At 39.5% G+C, this 19,574-nt stretch overlaps 1 protein-coding gene across 2 annotated transcripts in view; it reads right to left on the bottom strand.

Moving 5' to 3' along the window:
• Positions 1–349: 349 nt before the first annotated feature.
• Positions 350–19,574, bottom strand: part of LOC139452312 (T-box transcription factor TBX20-like) — a 33,717-nt gene continuing 14,492 nt past the window's right edge. Inside the window, exons 3-7 of one of the 2 annotated variants that reach the window (XM_071233746.1) lie at positions 9,643–9,922; positions 8,540–8,707; positions 7,931–8,007; positions 5,951–6,081; positions 350–1,509 (exon numbers count right to left, since the gene is read on the bottom strand). In XM_071233746.1, coding sequence (XP_071089847.1) covers positions 1,133–1,509; positions 5,951–6,081; positions 7,931–8,007; positions 8,540–8,707; positions 9,643–9,922 — 1,033 coding nt within the window. In that variant the 3' untranslated portion in view covers positions 350–1,132. The remainder of the gene's footprint in view (positions 1,510–5,950; positions 6,082–7,930; positions 8,008–8,539; positions 8,708–9,642; positions 9,923–19,574) is intronic. The other variant, XM_071233754.1, reaches the window with a different exon arrangement.

Genomic DNA, 19,574 nt, shown 5'->3' with positions numbered 1-19,574 from the left:
TAACTTACAGACTGGAATGCTTCGGCGTTAAAGTACAAACGAACAAAATGAAACAGTTTGTCCAGTCGCTCGTGTTTCATGTAACAAACAAATGAGCCATGTGTAATCATCCATCAGTCGCTGCAAATGGCAGTGTGCTTTAGCAATGTGGTAAATGTGATATAAATTGAATAGGAATTAAACCCGACCGACTCACTCACTCATACCTGCACATACACAACACACGAACGATACAATAAAAACACACTTTAGTCATGTTCATTTTCTTTATTTAAAGAACAACTGATTCAGAAACATATCACATAAATTACAAACAAATGTTCTTGATATGAACTTCCTTTTTGCAGCGAGAAAAGTGGTACAGAAACTCGCTTTACACGCGAATATGGAAGACATTTACAAACTTGATGAAATATTTACAAGTGATATATGACTATGCATCATACAAATTTGTATTTTCCTGTCGCTGTGTCTGTTTTCTGGTTGATTTGGAATGGAATCACAGCATGCCTATGGTGTGGTCACTTTGTGCATCCATCACGTGTTCACAGTTAACTAGTTAGTGAGTTTAGTTTGTCACCGCTATTAGCAATGCTCTAGCAATATCACGGCGTGAAATTTCCTTGACCCATTGTACCTATAAGGGCAATGGAACCCGGGTCGTCAGCGTGACGAGCGAACGCTTAGACCACTATACTATGCCACCGCCCTCACAGTTAACTAATCGTTAATATTTATGTTCTCATAACTCAATAGCCGGATAATTTACAGATACAATAAGGATAATCATAATAATAATAATCAAGTAGCTTGTCATTTCGAGGATAATAAATATTTCAATAATCAACAAATAGTCATTGACGACAATAATAAACTAAGATATCAGTTCTCGCGTTGTCTCGTGAGCTGATTAAATGTTCATGCAGTTCTGACTTCTTATATTACTCATAAAAAATTAACACAAATACTCATAAAATCTTCCCCGAAATAATCTGTGGTCAAATTCTGCACATAACAGCCATTATAGATGAAAGACATGTTCCCAACTGATGCCGTCGCCGACTCATTTCAATAACGACCGGAAGTGTAACATATCGGTGTGTGGAGCTTTCAAGTCACAATGTGAAGGTTATCAGGGGTGACAACCATCAACCACAGTTGAGTCTGGGCTTTTTAGTTTATCAGGCGACATATATGGATGGTATCGGTTGTACATGCCTAGGTGGTGATGAGGGCTTGGTGAGTGTTCCGAGGGGGCGACAGATGCAGTGGGTTGGGTCATCTCCCTCATTGGCGGGTACCCGTTCACACCTGAAAGACCCGGATGAAACGCTACAGACGGAAAAGGTGCGCTCGAATTTGCAAGTCCAAGAAAGCCTCCATAGAATGTGTAAAACGGCCGACTGGCTGTGTAGTAGGACGAGTTCATCATTGTGGAGCAGATCGGACGCCATATTGACCAGGTAGGGGACGGGAACACTCCGTTCTTATCCATAGACGACGGGTCATCTGAATAAACAAGATTCCGTTATTGGTAAATAAACATACAACCAGCATGGTTACTTTCACAAAAATTATATTTATTTCACATTGATCAAGATTTACAACTTTCTAATGTGTATCTTACACTGCCGGGCAAAAGAAAGTATACACATGCTTGATGGTGGCTAAAAATGAAACAACTAAGAAATACTTATTTGGTGGTGATGTGTTTGATACGGATATCATAGTGTTCTGGACCATAGGTTTGCAGTGTATACCTTATCTTGCCCGAGTGATTAGTTGAACAAAGTGTCGCCTTTCACTGTTCGCAGATGAGGTTCTATAATATTAGTGAAGTTTAACAACGCTTTGAACAATATTTCAGTTATATCACAGCGTATGAACTTAAGACTTGGTAAATTTAATTTCCCGTTTACCCACCCGCTCATAAATATTATTATTTTTAAGCACTGTAAAGAAATATCGTTCAATGTCGTTCTTGCGCCGGATTACGAAGTGTCTGTCAAGTGTTAATTAGGAAGAGTTTTTAATTTTCATAGAACATTCTAAAGAAAGAAAATTGAAGAAAAAAATCCCTTTTTCTTTCCAAATATGTTTTGAAAAAAGTCGTGAGGAACAAGACACTTAAGACATGAAACTTCTGTATTCTTTGTAACGACGTTTCAGGGTTACATCATGTCCCTTCATAACAACTTCCTTATTCTTAGAAATGATGTTTCAGGCTAGTTTTTGCCCCCGCTAAAAAATAGCAGAAGTCTTGACGTTCTTCTAACTTCTAAATGCCTATCAAAGACTAAACATGAATAGTTTTTAACTCGTCACTATGTGAGGCACGTCCAAAGTCGGACGTACATGTTTATCAACACGGAGCAAACTAAGTATCACAATCGAAGCAAATAATGTTTTAGATTTCTTAATCCTTTCATTGGATAATATTTTTTCCTGTGTAATTCTGACAATTGAAAACACGAAGAACAAATCATTCTGTTAAGATGCTCCAAAAAAGGAAACCACAGACTGTAGCATATTTACGGAATGGCTGTTTTGATAAATGTGTTTGATCGTTATCTCCTTGATACGTAAATATGATCTAGACAACATTAAACTTCAAAGACTATGCAGAACACTGACTGCTTCGGTATTGCGTGACGCTTGGAATGAAGAAGTTGAGCTAACACCTGACTACACCTGGCCGGGTAGGCTACACAACCAGTTGGATCCCCAGCTCAACTGGGCTACATAAAATGCCATTGTCTCGCGCAGGATAGAACAATGGTGTCTTTATTAGGTGGTGTCTTTAATAGGCGTTGAATTCCAATACAGTGAATTAGAGTGGGGTCGGTCTCTTAGCTGGGCAGGGGACACTGTGAGAGAACATTCTGTTCGTCAATGGTCATGCAAGGTAGGTATGTGGACGATTCGGAAAACAAAGACAAATCATAGGCTGGTATATAAAAACAAAATTGATACACCGCTTCTCTTTGTGACACATAAATGCTTGGATAAAGTGTATTAGTTCAGCTGCGTTTGTCACAAGTCATTTATAACCCTTTGTTAAACTGTGATGAGGGACTTGTGGAGAAACTCAATAGTAGACTATGAATTAGTGATAATGGAGCTGGCAAATGAGCCAAATGATGGCAGATATAGCCTTGTCATCGAGCTGTGCTATCGGAGAGTATATCGCGTGTAGCACACAGGCTATTCCCTTAGTCTTAACGCGTCTTTTGTAAAATAACCTGGGTATTTCTTAGACAAGCATTCAAATATCTTGCTCTTCGTTTACGATTACAACCAAGGGCGTCGCTATCACGCAAGAAATACATTTAATATAACCGCCAGTGTGTTGCTTTTGACCAAGATGACAAACGGATGAGACCTACTTAACGACAACCAGTCCCCTTTACGACAAGGGTCAATCCACGTGACCTCTCGCGAGACCACCAGGAGGACATACGTACAGGTGTTGCTTTATCTCCCCCTGCCATCAAAACTACTGACAGAACTGATTCTAATAGTTCGTAAGGTATGGGTCAAGGATCGTTTCTTTGCCCCCTCTCATTTTGTATTTCATTTCTTATCAGGCTATGTTAGAATTCATGTGGCCGGGTGCGCACTCGCACACCACGCCGTTTAAAAGGCTCACAGAAACAATTTGGTGATCATCACAAAGCCAAAGTTGATAGCGAAGCTTAGAACAATACCACGAATGTTTGATCACATATTATCATTCAACGAAAGGTTACACGCGGTAATAATGTCATTAGAAATATGCAATGGTGTAAATTTAGACCTTACTCAAAAGAACAATAGCTGTTTCATAAGGTTTGGGGAGGCAAATAATCAGCGAGGATCGTTTACTTGAAGCTATTAGAAGAATACCTCAATGTGAAATATCAACCGTATACAAAGCCTAGCCCCGAACTATCAAGAAAATCGTGTTTATAAGGGTCAGGGGAGGCTATTAAGACTTGGTGGTAGGTGGGGAACTGGTAACCTCTGCTTATTCGGACAGCTACCATGAATGACAAAATACATGCAATATTTGAATTAACGACATGGGAGTGTTGGCCTAGGAGCCAAGCCTTCACAGGGTATTTGACAGCTTATTGTCAGTATCATCAACGCTATACTAAGATCGTATTGTTCAAATGAGCATTGCCAACGATAATGTTTGAGTGTTATACTTGGCAATTATGTTCATATTAGCCTTAACACAGTGTGTGAACTGCACGTAAAGTACAGGGCAAACTGCCCGCCATCGTTCTTATATCGGACAATAGTACGCGAAGATCCTATAAAATCACTACGTCATTTACCTTCCATCTATGTAAGGCGTTGATATATGATGTCGTGTGTTCTTCCTTCATAGTTGAACATATGAATTATATGAATCACCCACATTAATAGGATTTAAAAATATCATATATATGTGTTTAATATACATATACTAATCTCAGTAAGCTTTCAACTGTCTGTGATAACTTATGGCGTTATGTAACAACAGGGATATATAAATGTATTTTTGTGTATATGATTTAATGGATATATATTTTGCTATCCGTTTTTCCCCTGATATTCGACAAGGTAATAATCTGTTGCGTATATGCCAAATCTATATACGCTTCAACAATTAGAGTGTCGTAAAATATCGCGGTTAAAGAATATCGAAATGTCGAACTCGACATCTCCAAATCCCAGAGAGAGTATCAGGGCCATTATCATGAATTATTGTTTACCACTTTCTCACTACCATCTCCATGGTAAGTGAATGTACCAAGATGTTATCCAATCTGTAGCAATGTATCTAAAACATGTATTTAGACTGTGAATATGTATTATGCTATGTTCAAGATCACGTTGATTTTCATGTATCTGTTAAAACTGAACTGAACTATGGGCCATATGGCCTTAGTTACTGAAAAAAACTGTCCGTCTGTTTGAATGTACCAACACATCTATAGCACACAAAAATTAACTTACCAAAATTATTTCTTAAATTAACATTATGTTGACATAATTTGACGTGGAAAAGAGTTCAACGCCGTTTACTTTACATACTCAACAAAAACGGTAAGGGATCATGAATATTTATGGGGATATTTTTTATGAAATTGTTTGTCTTCACTCCAAAACATATCCCCAAACTATTTATGATCCCTCAGGATAGCTTTCCTGTTCAGTATATATCTGTATTAAATAATATTTTTAAAAATGATTTTGTAACGAAAGCTTTTTTTCTGTTCACGATGTAACATATTATATTGAAGTACAGAATTGATATATCGATTATCGAATAACACGTTTTGTGACTGTTGCAACCGTTATTTGAGCACCATTTTAATTGTTTCCTCTGTTTACTCAGATCATATGATGTGAAACAGTACGTGTGTCCACCTAGCATGCCATACCGTGTTTCTCATCATATCGTACACATTGATATAATGAGATCAATGTAAATGTAGCCAAATACACCATGGCACTTTGGCTATGTGACAACGAATAACGAGTGGTCCTTAGCGTTGTTCCAGGAGTACATATGCAATGACGTTATAACTGCAAACATATAATGATGGACTCACCAAGACTAAAATATAGTCTATGAAATCTTTTATTACAAAATACATTTCTCCTCTAAAATTAATACAAATATTTTTCCCGATGCTGTGGAACACAGCTGGCTAGACTTGCTTTTATATAAATCCAGATTGGTTTTGTTTTCATAAAATACATATATTCCAAAGCCATGGCAAAGCTGGCTAGACTTGCTTTTATATAAATGGTTTTAAGTCTTGAAAGGCATTTAGAAGTGATACACATAAGGAAGAGAATTTATGGATGTCAACGTCTTTATAATAAAGAAGTTGGCATCCATAAATTCTCTTCCTTAGTTTTGTTTTCATAAAATACAAATATTCCAAAGCCATGGTACAGGACAATGACTTACCCTTGGCCAGGAGGTATTCCCGCTGTTTGAGCATCACCTCTTCGAGCTCGGCGTCGGTGTAGGAGCGGATGGGGGAGCGGGCGTAGGTGTGGTTGTGGAGGAGGCTTTCCATGCTCTCTCGGAATATTGGGCTGGAAGAACGAGCCCATATATACAAAATGTTGCTGACAAACTGCTTCTTTATAAATTAATAGAGGCGGTAGGTAGCCGTGTTGTCACGGACGTCCCGGTCCGATTCCGAATATTGATATTCAATGTGTAATTTCTGAAGTCCTGATGGAACATTGCTAAAAACGGCTTTGCGCCCAACCCACTCACTTACACAAATTATACCCTGTTAACCGTTCAGACACTCCTGTCTGTTAATACCACTACGAAATCGGATAGTCCAATTATAATCACTCCCAGATCAAACAGTCCTCTATTATATTTTTTATCCTTTCCTGTATAGATTTTACATTTCATTTAAAACTATTAACTTCCTTATGTCGTATTTGTAAACGACAGATGGTGAACTTGCTAACGTTCTGGGAAGGATCACAACAGGTTTTCCGCAAGATAGCTTATGTCGAAAGAATAATACTTTTTTTTATTCATTTGGACATTTAAAGTTATCATAAAATATGGAAAGTTAGAAGGTAGTCACAAAATGGCTGAAGTAAAATTTAAACGTTAAATTTTAACCCACTAATTCACCAAAAAGGCAGATTTGCGTACTTTATTACACCCACTGAATGACGTGGTCTTAGGCTGCATTAGGGCGATGTCACCTATATCAAACATAGATTGCATTCCTAATTGTCAAAGTACAAACAAGATACAACTACTTCTATTTCAAGATGAAGCTTTTATTCATCTTTTAGTATCGAGTCTGGTACACGTATGGTAAAGACACGTCTCTACACCGCTCAACAAGCAGACAGCTTGCGTGTTGTAATGAAGCTGTTACAAAGATATCTTCTCACTTCAATAGAAACGTATTCTCCTAAGACTTTTCTTCAATATGATTCGGTAAATCTTTTGTCAAATTTGGTTTTATAAATCATACCTCAAAAGTTTAAGCCATATAAACATCAAGCAGTTCCGTTTACCCGAAGCAGTTTTCCCACTCCAAACACCACGACGTCCATTTCAAAGAATTTTTATATATTTTTTTACATATAAATTATTCCCGGTTGTCCACAGTGTGTATTTGTGAAGAGAAATAAATTACAAGCACGTCGCCAGTGAACATAATCTTGACAAGAAAATAACAATTTGGAAGAAGGATCGCAAATCCCCCACTTTCACATTCACTTTCAAACACGGTCTTCATCGTCCTATTTGCATTTCCAATGTGGCGCCCGCCCTTATTCCCTCTCATATCGCTCATCCTATATCTTGACGTTAGTTATAGAACGGCTGCATGCTGTAATTCCTAATAGTAAGTATATAGATAAAGACCAGATGACTCCTATTACCGTCATTTATCATGTCTTGTTTAAAAGCAGACAAGCTGTCTGTAGATTATCACCTCCCGTCAATGTCAAATCACATCCGACACAATTGCCAGGCAACGCTGGCTTCGTGTGTTTATCACAATTTCAGCATTTCGCCAATATTTTGCATAATAACATTTTACGACAAAAAATATAGGATCGGTTTTAACTAAACACCCCTCCTGTCAAAATGTGCAAATGTGTCTGGTATGTTATTTCACATGAATAGGAGTTATAGACAGAAATCGTGATGTCTCGAGACAGTAGTAATTGTTGGACAATGCTAGTAAATCAATTACTGTACATAGTATAGGTACGATGTTATTCCACGAGTGTAGAGCAGGAGACGAGAGAGAGAGTTATGTATTTACACTTGCATGCGTAAAATAATTATAATATGTCAAGGAGGATACTAAATGATAGCAAGCGTCTAGCCATGTTAGGAAGTGTTTTATATAAATGTGAGATTTGTGTAGTATGCATAACCAGTTCAGTTTAATACCTTTCAAATTCCGTCAGCCGAGTCGAGTCACGGAATCCTTTGGCAAATGGGTTACTGTCGATCTTCAGTTTTGTTATCTGAAATGTTAAAAAAATATTAACGTAATGTTTTACATGTTTATATACCGACACTGGTAAGTTAGTTACACATATAACATTCAGGTATGATTCATTCCAACTTGAAATAATAATTAGCCTTGAGAATCAGTTACAAACTAATGATCCGTAGTTTAATTAATGTGAGCGAAGACCACTCGCATTAATTTCACTCGCATTATTTTCAAGATATACGGTATATAATGAAACCGTTATTCCGGAAACCCAGCCTTTCGGACGAATATTGATGCGGACGTCTCTGTAGTACAAATAATCATTACTCTGTACACTTACTATCTGTTTATCCGGACAATTTTCCCCGGAATGGTACTGTCTGGATTAAGGAGGTTTCGTTGTATTTTAATAAAGGTTCGTGCAAGTTATCAATTATTAATATTTATAAATTACTGTAAGTAATGGGTAAACCAATGATTAAAAAATATTCTATTTTGAACTTTGACATAATCATTAATCGAAACGTTACAAGGCGATGTGTAGGACATAGACAACTCACCAGCTGGTTCTGGTACGCCGTAACGGCGATGAAGACACACTCGGGGAACACGAAGGTCCTGAACTCCTCGGCGTCGAGACTTGTCAAGGATGGCTGATTGGGCGTGGCATCCCGCTTCTTCACTATGTGGATGCGAGGCTGGTATTTGTGCATCGAGTTTAAGATGATCTGCAATTCAATTTTGAAATTGCTTAATTATATTTATGCTTTGACGAATCACTGCATTATGTCCCGATGGTCATTGTTTATAATGTTTATGTTTTAAAATTAGACAAATGATAGATGTATAAATTATGAAAATAATTAATACATTATAATAGTCCCCATGTTAACAAAATCTATATAATAAGCATATGTATTATTTATAGAAAATGAGGTGAGGACGAAACCACAAATAGGCATTTTTCAGTTAATACCATCCACGTTTCTAATGCTATCAACTTTTCATTTTTAGCTATCCACCATTCACTTAAGGCTATCCACTTTTCATTAAAGGCTATGCACTTTTCACTTATGGCTATCCGTATTTTTCTTATGGCTATCCGCTTTTCATTTAAGGCTATGCACTTTTCACTTAAGGCTATCTACTTTTCATTTAAGGCTATATACTTTTCACTTAAGGTTATCCACTTTTCACTTAAGGCTATGCACTTTTCACTTAAGTCTATCCACTTTTCACTTAAGGCTATCCATTTTTCATTTAAGGCTATCCACTTTTCACTTAAGGCTATCCACTTTTCACTTAAGGCTATCCATATGTCTTGGGGCAGAATATACAACCTAAAACCTTAACTGTAACATACCTTGAGCGAAAACAAAAGTATGAGAATTTGAAATAAGCAAACTTCAAAAGAATGCAGCATTATTTTACTTGTATATTGTTTTCATCTCAGGGAGATCTGAACCAAACTCAATAAAATAATACATGTTCCTGTTGTCAATGCTACGTAAATCTGAAAAATATACATCATCGCTACATTTTTAAATGAAATAATTAAGAAATTCATTATCATTAGTTTGTTCATATAAAAAACTAAAAAATACAATAGTATGTTAAACATTAAATCACAAACCACAAATAGATTAGTTTAAAACACGCTTACACCTACATGTCCATTTTTGTCCAACATGTTATTGGTCAGTTTCAGCTTTTCAAACGAGACTGTCTGCTTCTGAAGCTGGTCTCCTGTAAAGGGGGAGTCGGGATGCACGTGGAATCTGGTGGGAAGAGGGGGGTCAGCTTTCCCCGCCACCAGCCACGATGACCGGTGATAGGCGTATCGGTAGCGCTTGTTGTCCACAGGGATGATGTCCATCAACACGATGTACTTGGTGTCCGGCTCCAGCCCCGTGAACGACACCCTCAACGTCGGAAACATACGTCTGGAACGGAAAAAGAACCATTTACAATAAGACAAGCATGAAATACTCATATCCTTCGCCTACAGCCATTTTCAGTCTAACTCAAGGTCGTTGCCATTGAAAATGAATTTTTCAATAATCCCAAACTATCAAAAGGCACCAGTTCACTCCTAGTCCTACCTATGTGCCAAGTTTGGTTAAGATATATCTCATGGTTTTTAAGTTCTGCTCCTTAAACGAAACGTGACGGGCGGACGTGCGGACATCAACCATTCCTATATCCCCCTTCCACTTCGTGGCGGGGGATAATAATATTATTCATATACACCCACTGAGGGCTGGGTTCACACGGTGGAGGCATCATGCACAAAATAAAACAAAATAGTACTTTATAATTGCAATAATGATAATAAATATAATACACAAAATAATGACCACGTGACGCAATCCACGTTGAGTGGGTAACACTTGCTGTGCACTAGACGCGTTGATACAGAAACGCATTTTGGTAAATGGTTTAATATACTAGTATATGATAAGACTATTCAAATACTTAGTGAAGTTCTATTCGTTCCTTTGATAGTTTCAGAAAATGTAATATTCCTTGTATATAATAGTTGTGTCGGTAGATATATACTTATACACACATTTTCGATTCTTTATCAATCATGAACACTTGCTCACTGATTATTCCAATAATAACGATGACACGGCATCCATTGATTGATTTCTCTGAATTGAGTTAGTTTTGTCTGAGACCAAAACCCTGAAAGCTACAAATTATCTTTGAAATGTATTTATTCCAGAAATTTCATAAAATGCTTTCTATAATTGCATGGTATTTGTACATTCCATTTTTCATTTCTGGTTTATATCTAGTGTTAAATATACGGTAGTAGTTTCAATAATAATGTACCATCGATTCTCGAAACGTCTTTCAAGGAGATAATACCACTGTGATTTTCTAGCATTTTTCACCTTTACCAAGTTCGTTTTGTCAAATTATTCTCTGAATCATACTTAAATATCCTTTCCTTGTCATACAGATAAATCAGTTTGCAACAAAAAATCCTTGAAAACGTCAGAAAAATCTTAACAGCATATATCCGCAATCTTCTATCAATCAAAATGTTGCACTCAGCGTTTACTGCGAAAAGAAATCCTGAAATAATCACGCAGAGATGGAAAATCAAGTTCATATTACGATATCAAAAACCCAATAAATAATTCCGAGTATCTTGCCACAAGGCGAACCCGTAAATAGTGGAAGGGGTTAAGACAGAACTCCCCAAGCCCTCTCCTCCCTTCATAGATTTCGTTCCACCCTCTTCCCAGATAAACAATGTGTTTGATAGACTAAATCATCTAGCACGTTGACGCCGAGATCTACCGCCCCGCAGGGCAAAACTTCCCAGAATGGATGATACATATTTCTCAATGCACTTAGCAGATCTAAATCAAGTAATCAAAGATCAGCTCGCAGACAAAGTGTGGCTAAAAGTCCATAAGGCGATACATAACAGATATCACTACCCGCTGTGAAATGTGATGTTTTAGAGATACATTATATCATAGCTTTATTTACCGCCTGTCGCTGCATTGAGAAATGTATTTCAAAACCATCAAGCGAATTAAAACAATATACAACTCTCAGTAGATTTATCCTACCGAAACGACGTGCCCCGTGGCTATAGGAGGAAACGCTCTTTGGATTATGGCCGCTTTTGGACGGTTGAGTAAAACCCGAACTAAAAAAAAAGTCGAAATGATCTCCTATATGTGTATATCGATTGTGTTCAAAATACGGCGAAATTTTTATTATATAATTCTCTAATGTCTAAATATGTTTGTTATATAGTTTCTTTCTTTCGTTGCCTAGTTTATATTTCATTGACAGATTGTGACTATGGGAAGGGAGGAAGGCAGGTCAAACTATGTCGACTAAGAACATAGATTTTAAACGAAATTTATTATATTTTCAAATATATTTTAACATATTATCCTCTTATGCAATATGTGCTTTATGAAGATGACAGTTAATTTTTCTTTACAACAACCAACCATTTGATGTTTATAAAAGAAAATATGAATTCCATATTTTTTTAATAGTTATAAAACGGCTTATGCTTGTTTGTTTTTATTAAAAAATGTCTTTATTTATATCTTATGTCTACATGTAATAACTTTACTAAGAGTGGTTGAGAAGTGGAAGTAATATTGAATATCGGTTGTTCCGACACGTCGTGAAGTCTACGTCGAGAGAGGAGTATCTCCTTCTGAACTATACCACTCTATCTCGGTACGTGAAGTTAGGGAAGTTCATGCAGAAACACACTGGGAAGTTCGCCGACAACTGACGGCAAATGAGGTTTGAAATCGATCTATTCTGCCTGTAATCTGCACATCTTTCGGTCATTACATCTTTGGCGTTTGAAGCATCCTTGTTCGTTTCCGTGTTGACGGAACAAATTCCGCATTTTAGATTGATCCTCGTCAGCGATGTGGTGATAAGCGAGCCATGGGCGGCAAGTTCTGATTTTAATTCAGTTGTAGTCAATTTATGGCAATGGAAAGGGCAGCAGCGCGCGTTACAGCCATGCCGGACCGGTGAAATCATAATGGTCTTTGTCATATCATAATAAAAGGATAACGAATGAGAGTGATAAAAGTACGATTACACACCAACATCAACAGCCTTCCAAAGGAGAACGGTCGGCGAAGTCGTCATGGAGACGTGGCCCCATCAGGGCAGCCGTGTTGGACGGTCCGGGAGGGACGATGGCACAAGTAGGCACAGCAATTTACACTTTGATATTGATTTTTACACTCGACAAAGACGCGACCCTCAAATTGATATAAGATTGCTGATAAAATTCTATATTCTCCGGATAATACATCCATTATCGGTTTGTTTGCCAGCGACTTCCAAATGCGACCCTATGACTATGCGGCCTATGAGGTACGATGCTATTTCGACGAAAACTGACAGAGAGATTTATACCATCAGCTTCCTGTGCCGGAAAACCCAATAATCGCAAACTATACTATCTCTTGTGCCTCAGTGAGAAAGTGGAAACTCCGTTAGTTAGATCTGCTTATTTCACGTTTTAATCAACTGTCGGTTTTTTGTTGTTTAGATTAACGTTTTAAAGATTCTATACAACCAAATTATATTTCTAAAAACTAAACATAAAATATTTCTCCAGAGTACTTTATTGTAAAAAGGACATTTATATAGAAAAAATGCTCAAAGAATATTCGTCGCCACGTTGAAGGGGCTGGGAGAGGGGATGGGGGGTGGGAGAGAGGGGATGGAGTAGGGGTTTTGGGGTGGGGGGGGGGGGGGATATTAGCGGCGAGTCACCTGTAAACCTGTTTGAATTACCCACATAGGTAAATATGTGGCCATTGTTCGTGTGCCCATCCGTGATATACACTGTAGCTGGAATATTACCAAAAGCGGCATTTCTCTAAATATGAAATATATAAACTGCATCGCAAATGAAAGTATACACTTGAAAATTTGATTTGACAAAAACAATCAAATGTTATCAAAACGTTTTTAGGCTGACAAGAGTCGCTGAAACTCTTCAAACATGACAATGACACCCGTGTCAAATACATCACCATCGAACATCCATTTCTTGTTTAAAACCTTTTTAACCCACCATTAAACATGGGTTTATATTTTCTTTTACCCGCAGTTTATTGCAATTATTCCAAAGATGATATAATGTTATAGTCTGAAATTAGTTCTTTTCCTTTTTGTCTACGCAGCTGGTGAACAAGCCGATGGTAGATTTATTCCCTTTAAGCATGTTAACCGCACATGAATCAGCTTGGCGGAAACTCGTCCCCGTATTCAAGTACTGAGATGCGACATCGTAAGCCGTGATGTAACCTGTTCTGCTATAACGACTTCTACAACTATTCACGTGCGTGTCTCACAATAGCAGCACGCAGATCTGGTCACCCTGTATCAGTCCTCTTCTTGACATCAATGATGATGCTTTAATAGACACTCTCCTATTACAATCAAGTACCCGGTCACGTGATAACTACGACTCCCCGATTTGAAATTGACGAGACTTGACCCCTGTTTTATACAGTTCGCGGAATCACGTCGTTCAGAGTTCGCTAATGTTCACCATGAAGAAAATAAAGCCGTCGATCTACTTACTCGGCCAGGATCAATAGAAAATTACCAGAGGTTGTTTCGGTGCAGCAGCCTACCCGTATTGAAAACAAAATTGAGCAGGAAACATAAAAAGAAACGGTAGAACTATCGCGATTTTTACAGGAATCACTGATGTAATACTATACGTCTAATACCCGCAGATATGCGTCTTCCAATTATTTACTGTAATCATCTGAAAATTAAACTTTAATTGCGGAATCATTGGCTCGGCTCGCTCCCAACCACGCTGCTGGCTCGTCGCAAGTCGTCAACGAGAAGCGTAATAAACTAAGATTAATAGCCTCGACTCCGCGCAGCCCCATCCGTGGAAAGTAGGGTTAGGCAAGGGTGGCTTTTGAAACCCTGTCCGTTCACAAGGATCGTATACTGGCCTTGCGTGTAGGCTGGCTTTCAAGCCTGAAGATTTACGGTCTACCACTGTCTAATGACGCTCGTATTTTTTGCACCGCTTCGACGGGTAAAAATTAGTCGGAGGTCGAATTTCAAGGTGTAGATGTTGAAACATATCATTATTTGCCCAATCTAAGCCTTCAACCAACTTCAAAACTGAGCAATTTTCCGGCCGGTCTTCACAGGTGCAAGAGCCACGGTTGGTGCTTAATTGTCACCGATGTTATCAGCCAGGGTTAAATGCAAGTTTACCAGGTAGAAGAGGTGCGTATGCTTATTTCACCTTGTGCTCGAGTCTAATATCACTTAAATAACACGTATTTGATAATAACACACCGCGCAAAGCCAGCCAGTTTGCAAGCATCGAGTGCCGTCTTTGACTCTACCCGTTAATATAAGGGAAAAGATTTGACATAGGATCAGGGTTCGCACATTGGATAATCTCAGGTAAACCGGGCCCCAGCGCTGAGGTATGGTTCACATAAGCCCGGGGGTAGATCGAATTCCCCCTCACCTGTCCCTGGGCAGGCTGCTGTCTGTTCTGGGGGGTATAAGGTCTCTGATAAACGCCTTCCCCCGCCCCAGACCCCGAGAACGACATCATCCATCTAACATGGCGCTGACCCTTGGGACCCCACCCGCTAAATCTTTCCTCTTGGTGAATTTATACTGTATCTTTAAAATTAAATTAGAAATTGAAACTATGTATCAGCTCATTGAAAACACGCTACACTACTATTATCACCCTCTCGTCGTGGAATAATGTTATCTTGGATGTGTATATGGTTTGGCAGGTCGAAGATTAAAATTTGATAACATCGCCTGGATTATCAAATTACATATGCGAATATTCAGTGTGTTGAAGACAAAACGACCACAGCTATCGCGTTGGCTGAATAGTATGCGAGAATGTACAAGCGGGCTGCCTGTTAAAAGATCATGATTTGGTATGTAGATATTAACGTATGCATAAACATACTAGTGGTCGTATATTTGAAAAAGAATCTAATAAATTCATGACATATTCCCTCATTTTCTGGACTAATCATTCTTCGCTTGTGAAATCAAGAAGTTGTCATCGTACGTCTTAAATGTTGTCTGTTTATGTTTATATCTATCGTTAAAAAGCTGTCTAAATGATGTTAACCTTATCGGTACATTGAGCTCTTCATAAACAGATAACCTCAAACTGCCTGACAGCCAAACATCCTGTCTACACTCAGTCGATGCTGTCATTACATACACGGCATATCACTCTCACTAAACATGAGTCGTGATAGGAGATGAAACCAGGGGTGGGGGAGAAGTGCTCGATGTGTAAACTGAAAAGGAATGGGTGATGGTTAGAGCGACAGTTTGGACATGGGATTTGTTCACACAGGACTGGGATGAGGTTGATCGGATGACGTTGTGTGAGGTTCGTCCTTGATGGAGGTTGGGGGAGGGGGGAGGGGGTGGGGGTGGGGTGGGGTGGGGGGCATCGTGAGGCTGTAGGAGGGTGTGGTCCGACCTTTATGGAGGTTTGGGGAAAGGCACTGTGCGGTTGTTTGGAGGGGGGAGGTTCGAATGTGGTTGTGAGGTTCGACCATGATGGTGGAATCACGTGGTGGTGTTATAGGGTAGAATCAAGTGGTGGTGTTAGAGGGTAGAATCAAGTGGTGGTGTTAGAGGGTAGAATCAAGTGGTGGTGTTAGAGGGTAGAATCAAGTGGTGGTGTTAGAGGGTAGAATCAAGTAGTGGTGTTAGAGGGTAGAATCAAGTGGTGGTGTTAGAGGGTAGAATCAAGTAGTGGTGTTAGAGGGTGGAATCACGTGGTGGTGTTAGAGGGTGGAATCACGTGGTGGTGTTAGAGGGTGGAATCATGTGGTGGTGTTATAGGGTAGAATCAAGTGGTGGTGTTAGAGGGTGGAATCATGTGGTGGTGTTATAGGGTAGAATCAAGTGGTGGTGTTAGAGGGTAGAATCAAGTGGTGGTGTTAGAGGGTGGAATCAAGTGGTGGTGTTAGAGGGTGGAATCACGTTGTGGTGTTAGAGGATGGAATCACGTGGTGGTGTTAGAGGGTGGAATCACGTGGTGGTGTTAGAGGGTGGAATCACGTGGTGGTGTTAGAGGGTGGAATCAAGTGGTGGTGTTAGAGGGTGGAATCAAGTGGTGGTGTTAGAGGGGGCAATCAAGTGGTGGATTCGTAAATCATCGTATTGTCTAGAAAGTTTCACATAACCCAAAGATGTGTGTCTCCCGTGACAGGGGCTGCCCAGTCGTCTAAGGCGAAACAATTCGCTGTGCACAGTTACGTCCCTTGGGTTATTGTACGATCGTGTGTTCGAATCCAAGTGGAAAACGTCAGAGACATGCATAACTTTGGGCTTTCCTCTCACACCAAGCTGACACGTTGTGCTGCAGCTGAATTCCGTTCAAAGCACTACCTCAGACTGAGCCCAGAAAAGTGTTCAAAATACAACGATGCACACTACCGGAAAATGTAATCCCTCTAATAGAGGCGAAAAAACAATACACGTGGTTCCAGATATTTAATCTGTTCCCTTTTAACCGTTCCAGTTTCGATAAACAGTTTCAATTTCAATCGTTCTACAGCATTCAGAGCCATGAATATGAACATGCCTCCATATTCCCTACACTCGTTCACCGAGGAAAATGGAAACTATATTTACTCGACAAGGTGCTGTTTAGTGTCTACGACAATCAAATTAGTATAGCAACGAGGCGGTTAATGCATGTCGATGTCAGACAGAGGGGAGGGGGACTTGGGGTGGGGTTAGGCTGCACAGTCGACACTTTAATACGATGATCTGACATGGAACATTTCACTTGTGTATACAATCATAGGATATGTCGTTAGGGTTACCATGTGGTGAAAGTGTATAGCCTGGAAGATAAGATAGCGTCGGACCTCTCTCCCGCCATCAGGGGTACGGCAAGGTCCTAGCCTCGGCCCGTATCTCTCTCTCTCTCTCTCTCTCTCTCTCTCTCTCTCTCTCTCTCTCTCTCTCTCTCTCTCGCTCCCTCTCTCTCTCTCTCTCTTTCTCTCTCTCCAGGGAAACTTCACAACAGTCTAAAGTTAATGACTGTACTGGATATGTGTATTTCAACAGCACTACACAAAAAGGAATCTTTACTTAGAGTCACTGAGAGATTTCACGTCCGTCCGTTGAAAAAATCCTCTATGGGTCTTGATATTGTACTGAGTGACTCCGTAGCAAGGGTCATCATCAACTCTCCGATTGATATATACTACTAAAAAGAAGTTAAAGAACACCCAATTCGTTCATATCACTATAGTTAATCTCACATCCTCAAAAGAAGTTAAACAACAACAAATTCGTTCATATTACGATAGTTTATCTCTGATGCCACGGGCCGCCTCCGTGGTCTAGTGGTAGAGCGTCCGGGGTTCGATCTCCGGTTAAAAGATGGTACTTGTTGTTACCCTGTCTGGCGCTCGGCATTAAGGGGCTAAAACAAGGACTGGTCGGCTCGGAGTCAGTATACTGTGTCTGAGTGGGGTATTCATGTTAAACATCTCAGTGAGCTAGCACTATAAATCGGCATCAGTCCGGACTAGTACAAGCAGCCACACAAACACACACAAGTGCATGCACGTCGCTATATAAGTGCAATAATCTTTGACGCGACGTTAAACCCCATTTCACCTCACCTCTGATGCCATGATAGATTAATTATAGTAATATGAAAGAATCGCGTGCTCTTGAACTTCTTTTGAGTAGTATGCATAATATAATTTGAGTTTAAGTCAATGTGGGTTTTGAATTAATTTTTATAAAAATGGACTAAGTTTAGTTCCTTTTTTAGTGATAGATAATTAATGTTAAAATATATTGTCGCAGATGAACCAGTTAATGTGTCAGATTTAATAGGGAGAAAGGCGTTCATGTCACACGGGTATGTTAATGTGTATATATCAGGGCACAAAGTGTTTTTGTCGATTAATATAGACCATATATTGCAAACGACTCTTAACCAACTCCATTGTCGCACTGTCTCAATCTATGTAGAACAGGAACGTAAGCTGAACCTACAGACATACGTTATGTTAGATTGTCCCTCCAGCAGATTAAGTATATCTGGGATGGCCCCCAGTCTCTACTCAACCCTCATCCCAGTTTTAACCTTTCCTCCTAAGATACCCTAGTCTATACCAAGATTCTTCCCACAACTCTCTGAATTCTGATACCTTTTAATTAAATGGCGTCAAACAATTACTCCTTGCTATCCTCCTCAGATTAAAGACGTCTTGCTGTAATGGTGGGCTAAATGGACCCGGTGGTGGCCTTTCCCTGCCTCTTCTCCCCTAGGGAACCTCCAGCCCACATCCCAAACACATTGCCCAGAGGGTGAGTTATGGCTTCATGACCCCTTCTGAAGTCCAAACCATGGCGCCATCTTGAGGCATTATGGCCGAGGATCTACCCCTTCTTCTTCGTTAACGACCCAAGATTTGGTTGTTAATTAATGACAGGGCAGGTCATCTTCGAGGCCTGTTTGGTTTACACATGCTAATTCCTTGCCACGCATGCTCAAACGCGCGTGCTTCCACTTAGGTGACAAAATGGCGACTAGTTGTCGTCTGCTCTCCTGGATGACGCCTCTTTACGACTTCACGGGAATTTAACGAAGGCTGTTAACTACTCTCGGACGTGGGTTTGAAAGAAATACAGATAGTGATAACCTACGACTGATTGTCTATGGGAAAACATAGATTCGTCACCTAATGAAGCGAGTCTTCAGGAAAACATGATAATGTCCCTGTTGTCTCCTCGTGGGCTGGAGATAATGTTGTGTGACTCTTCACATTAAGATTGTCCTGGCTCCTTTTACCCCGCATCCTTTTTGATAAACAGGGTAATTGTCATCCAAGCCGGGATAGCCTACCCTACTATCACGAACTTGCACAAAGGCTAACATGCGGACATTCGTTAAAGTTTCTTCTTATTTCAGGATGCAAATAATTGCCTTTCAAACAAGATATAAAACTTAACTAACCCTTTGAAGATTTAATATGACTATTCCTTTTTCAATAATGTTCCGATCAAACAACAGAGTGA

This window comes from Haliotis cracherodii, unplaced genomic scaffold (genome assembly GCF_022045235.1).
Source record: "Haliotis cracherodii isolate W230 unplaced genomic scaffold, xgHalCrac1.p SCAF_10, whole genome shotgun sequence".
Lineage (NCBI taxonomy): Eukaryota > Metazoa > Mollusca > Gastropoda > Lepetellida > Haliotidae > Haliotis > Haliotis cracherodii.
The sequence above is the reverse complement of the archived record's forward strand: the minus strand, read 5'-3'. Positions and strand labels throughout refer to the sequence as shown.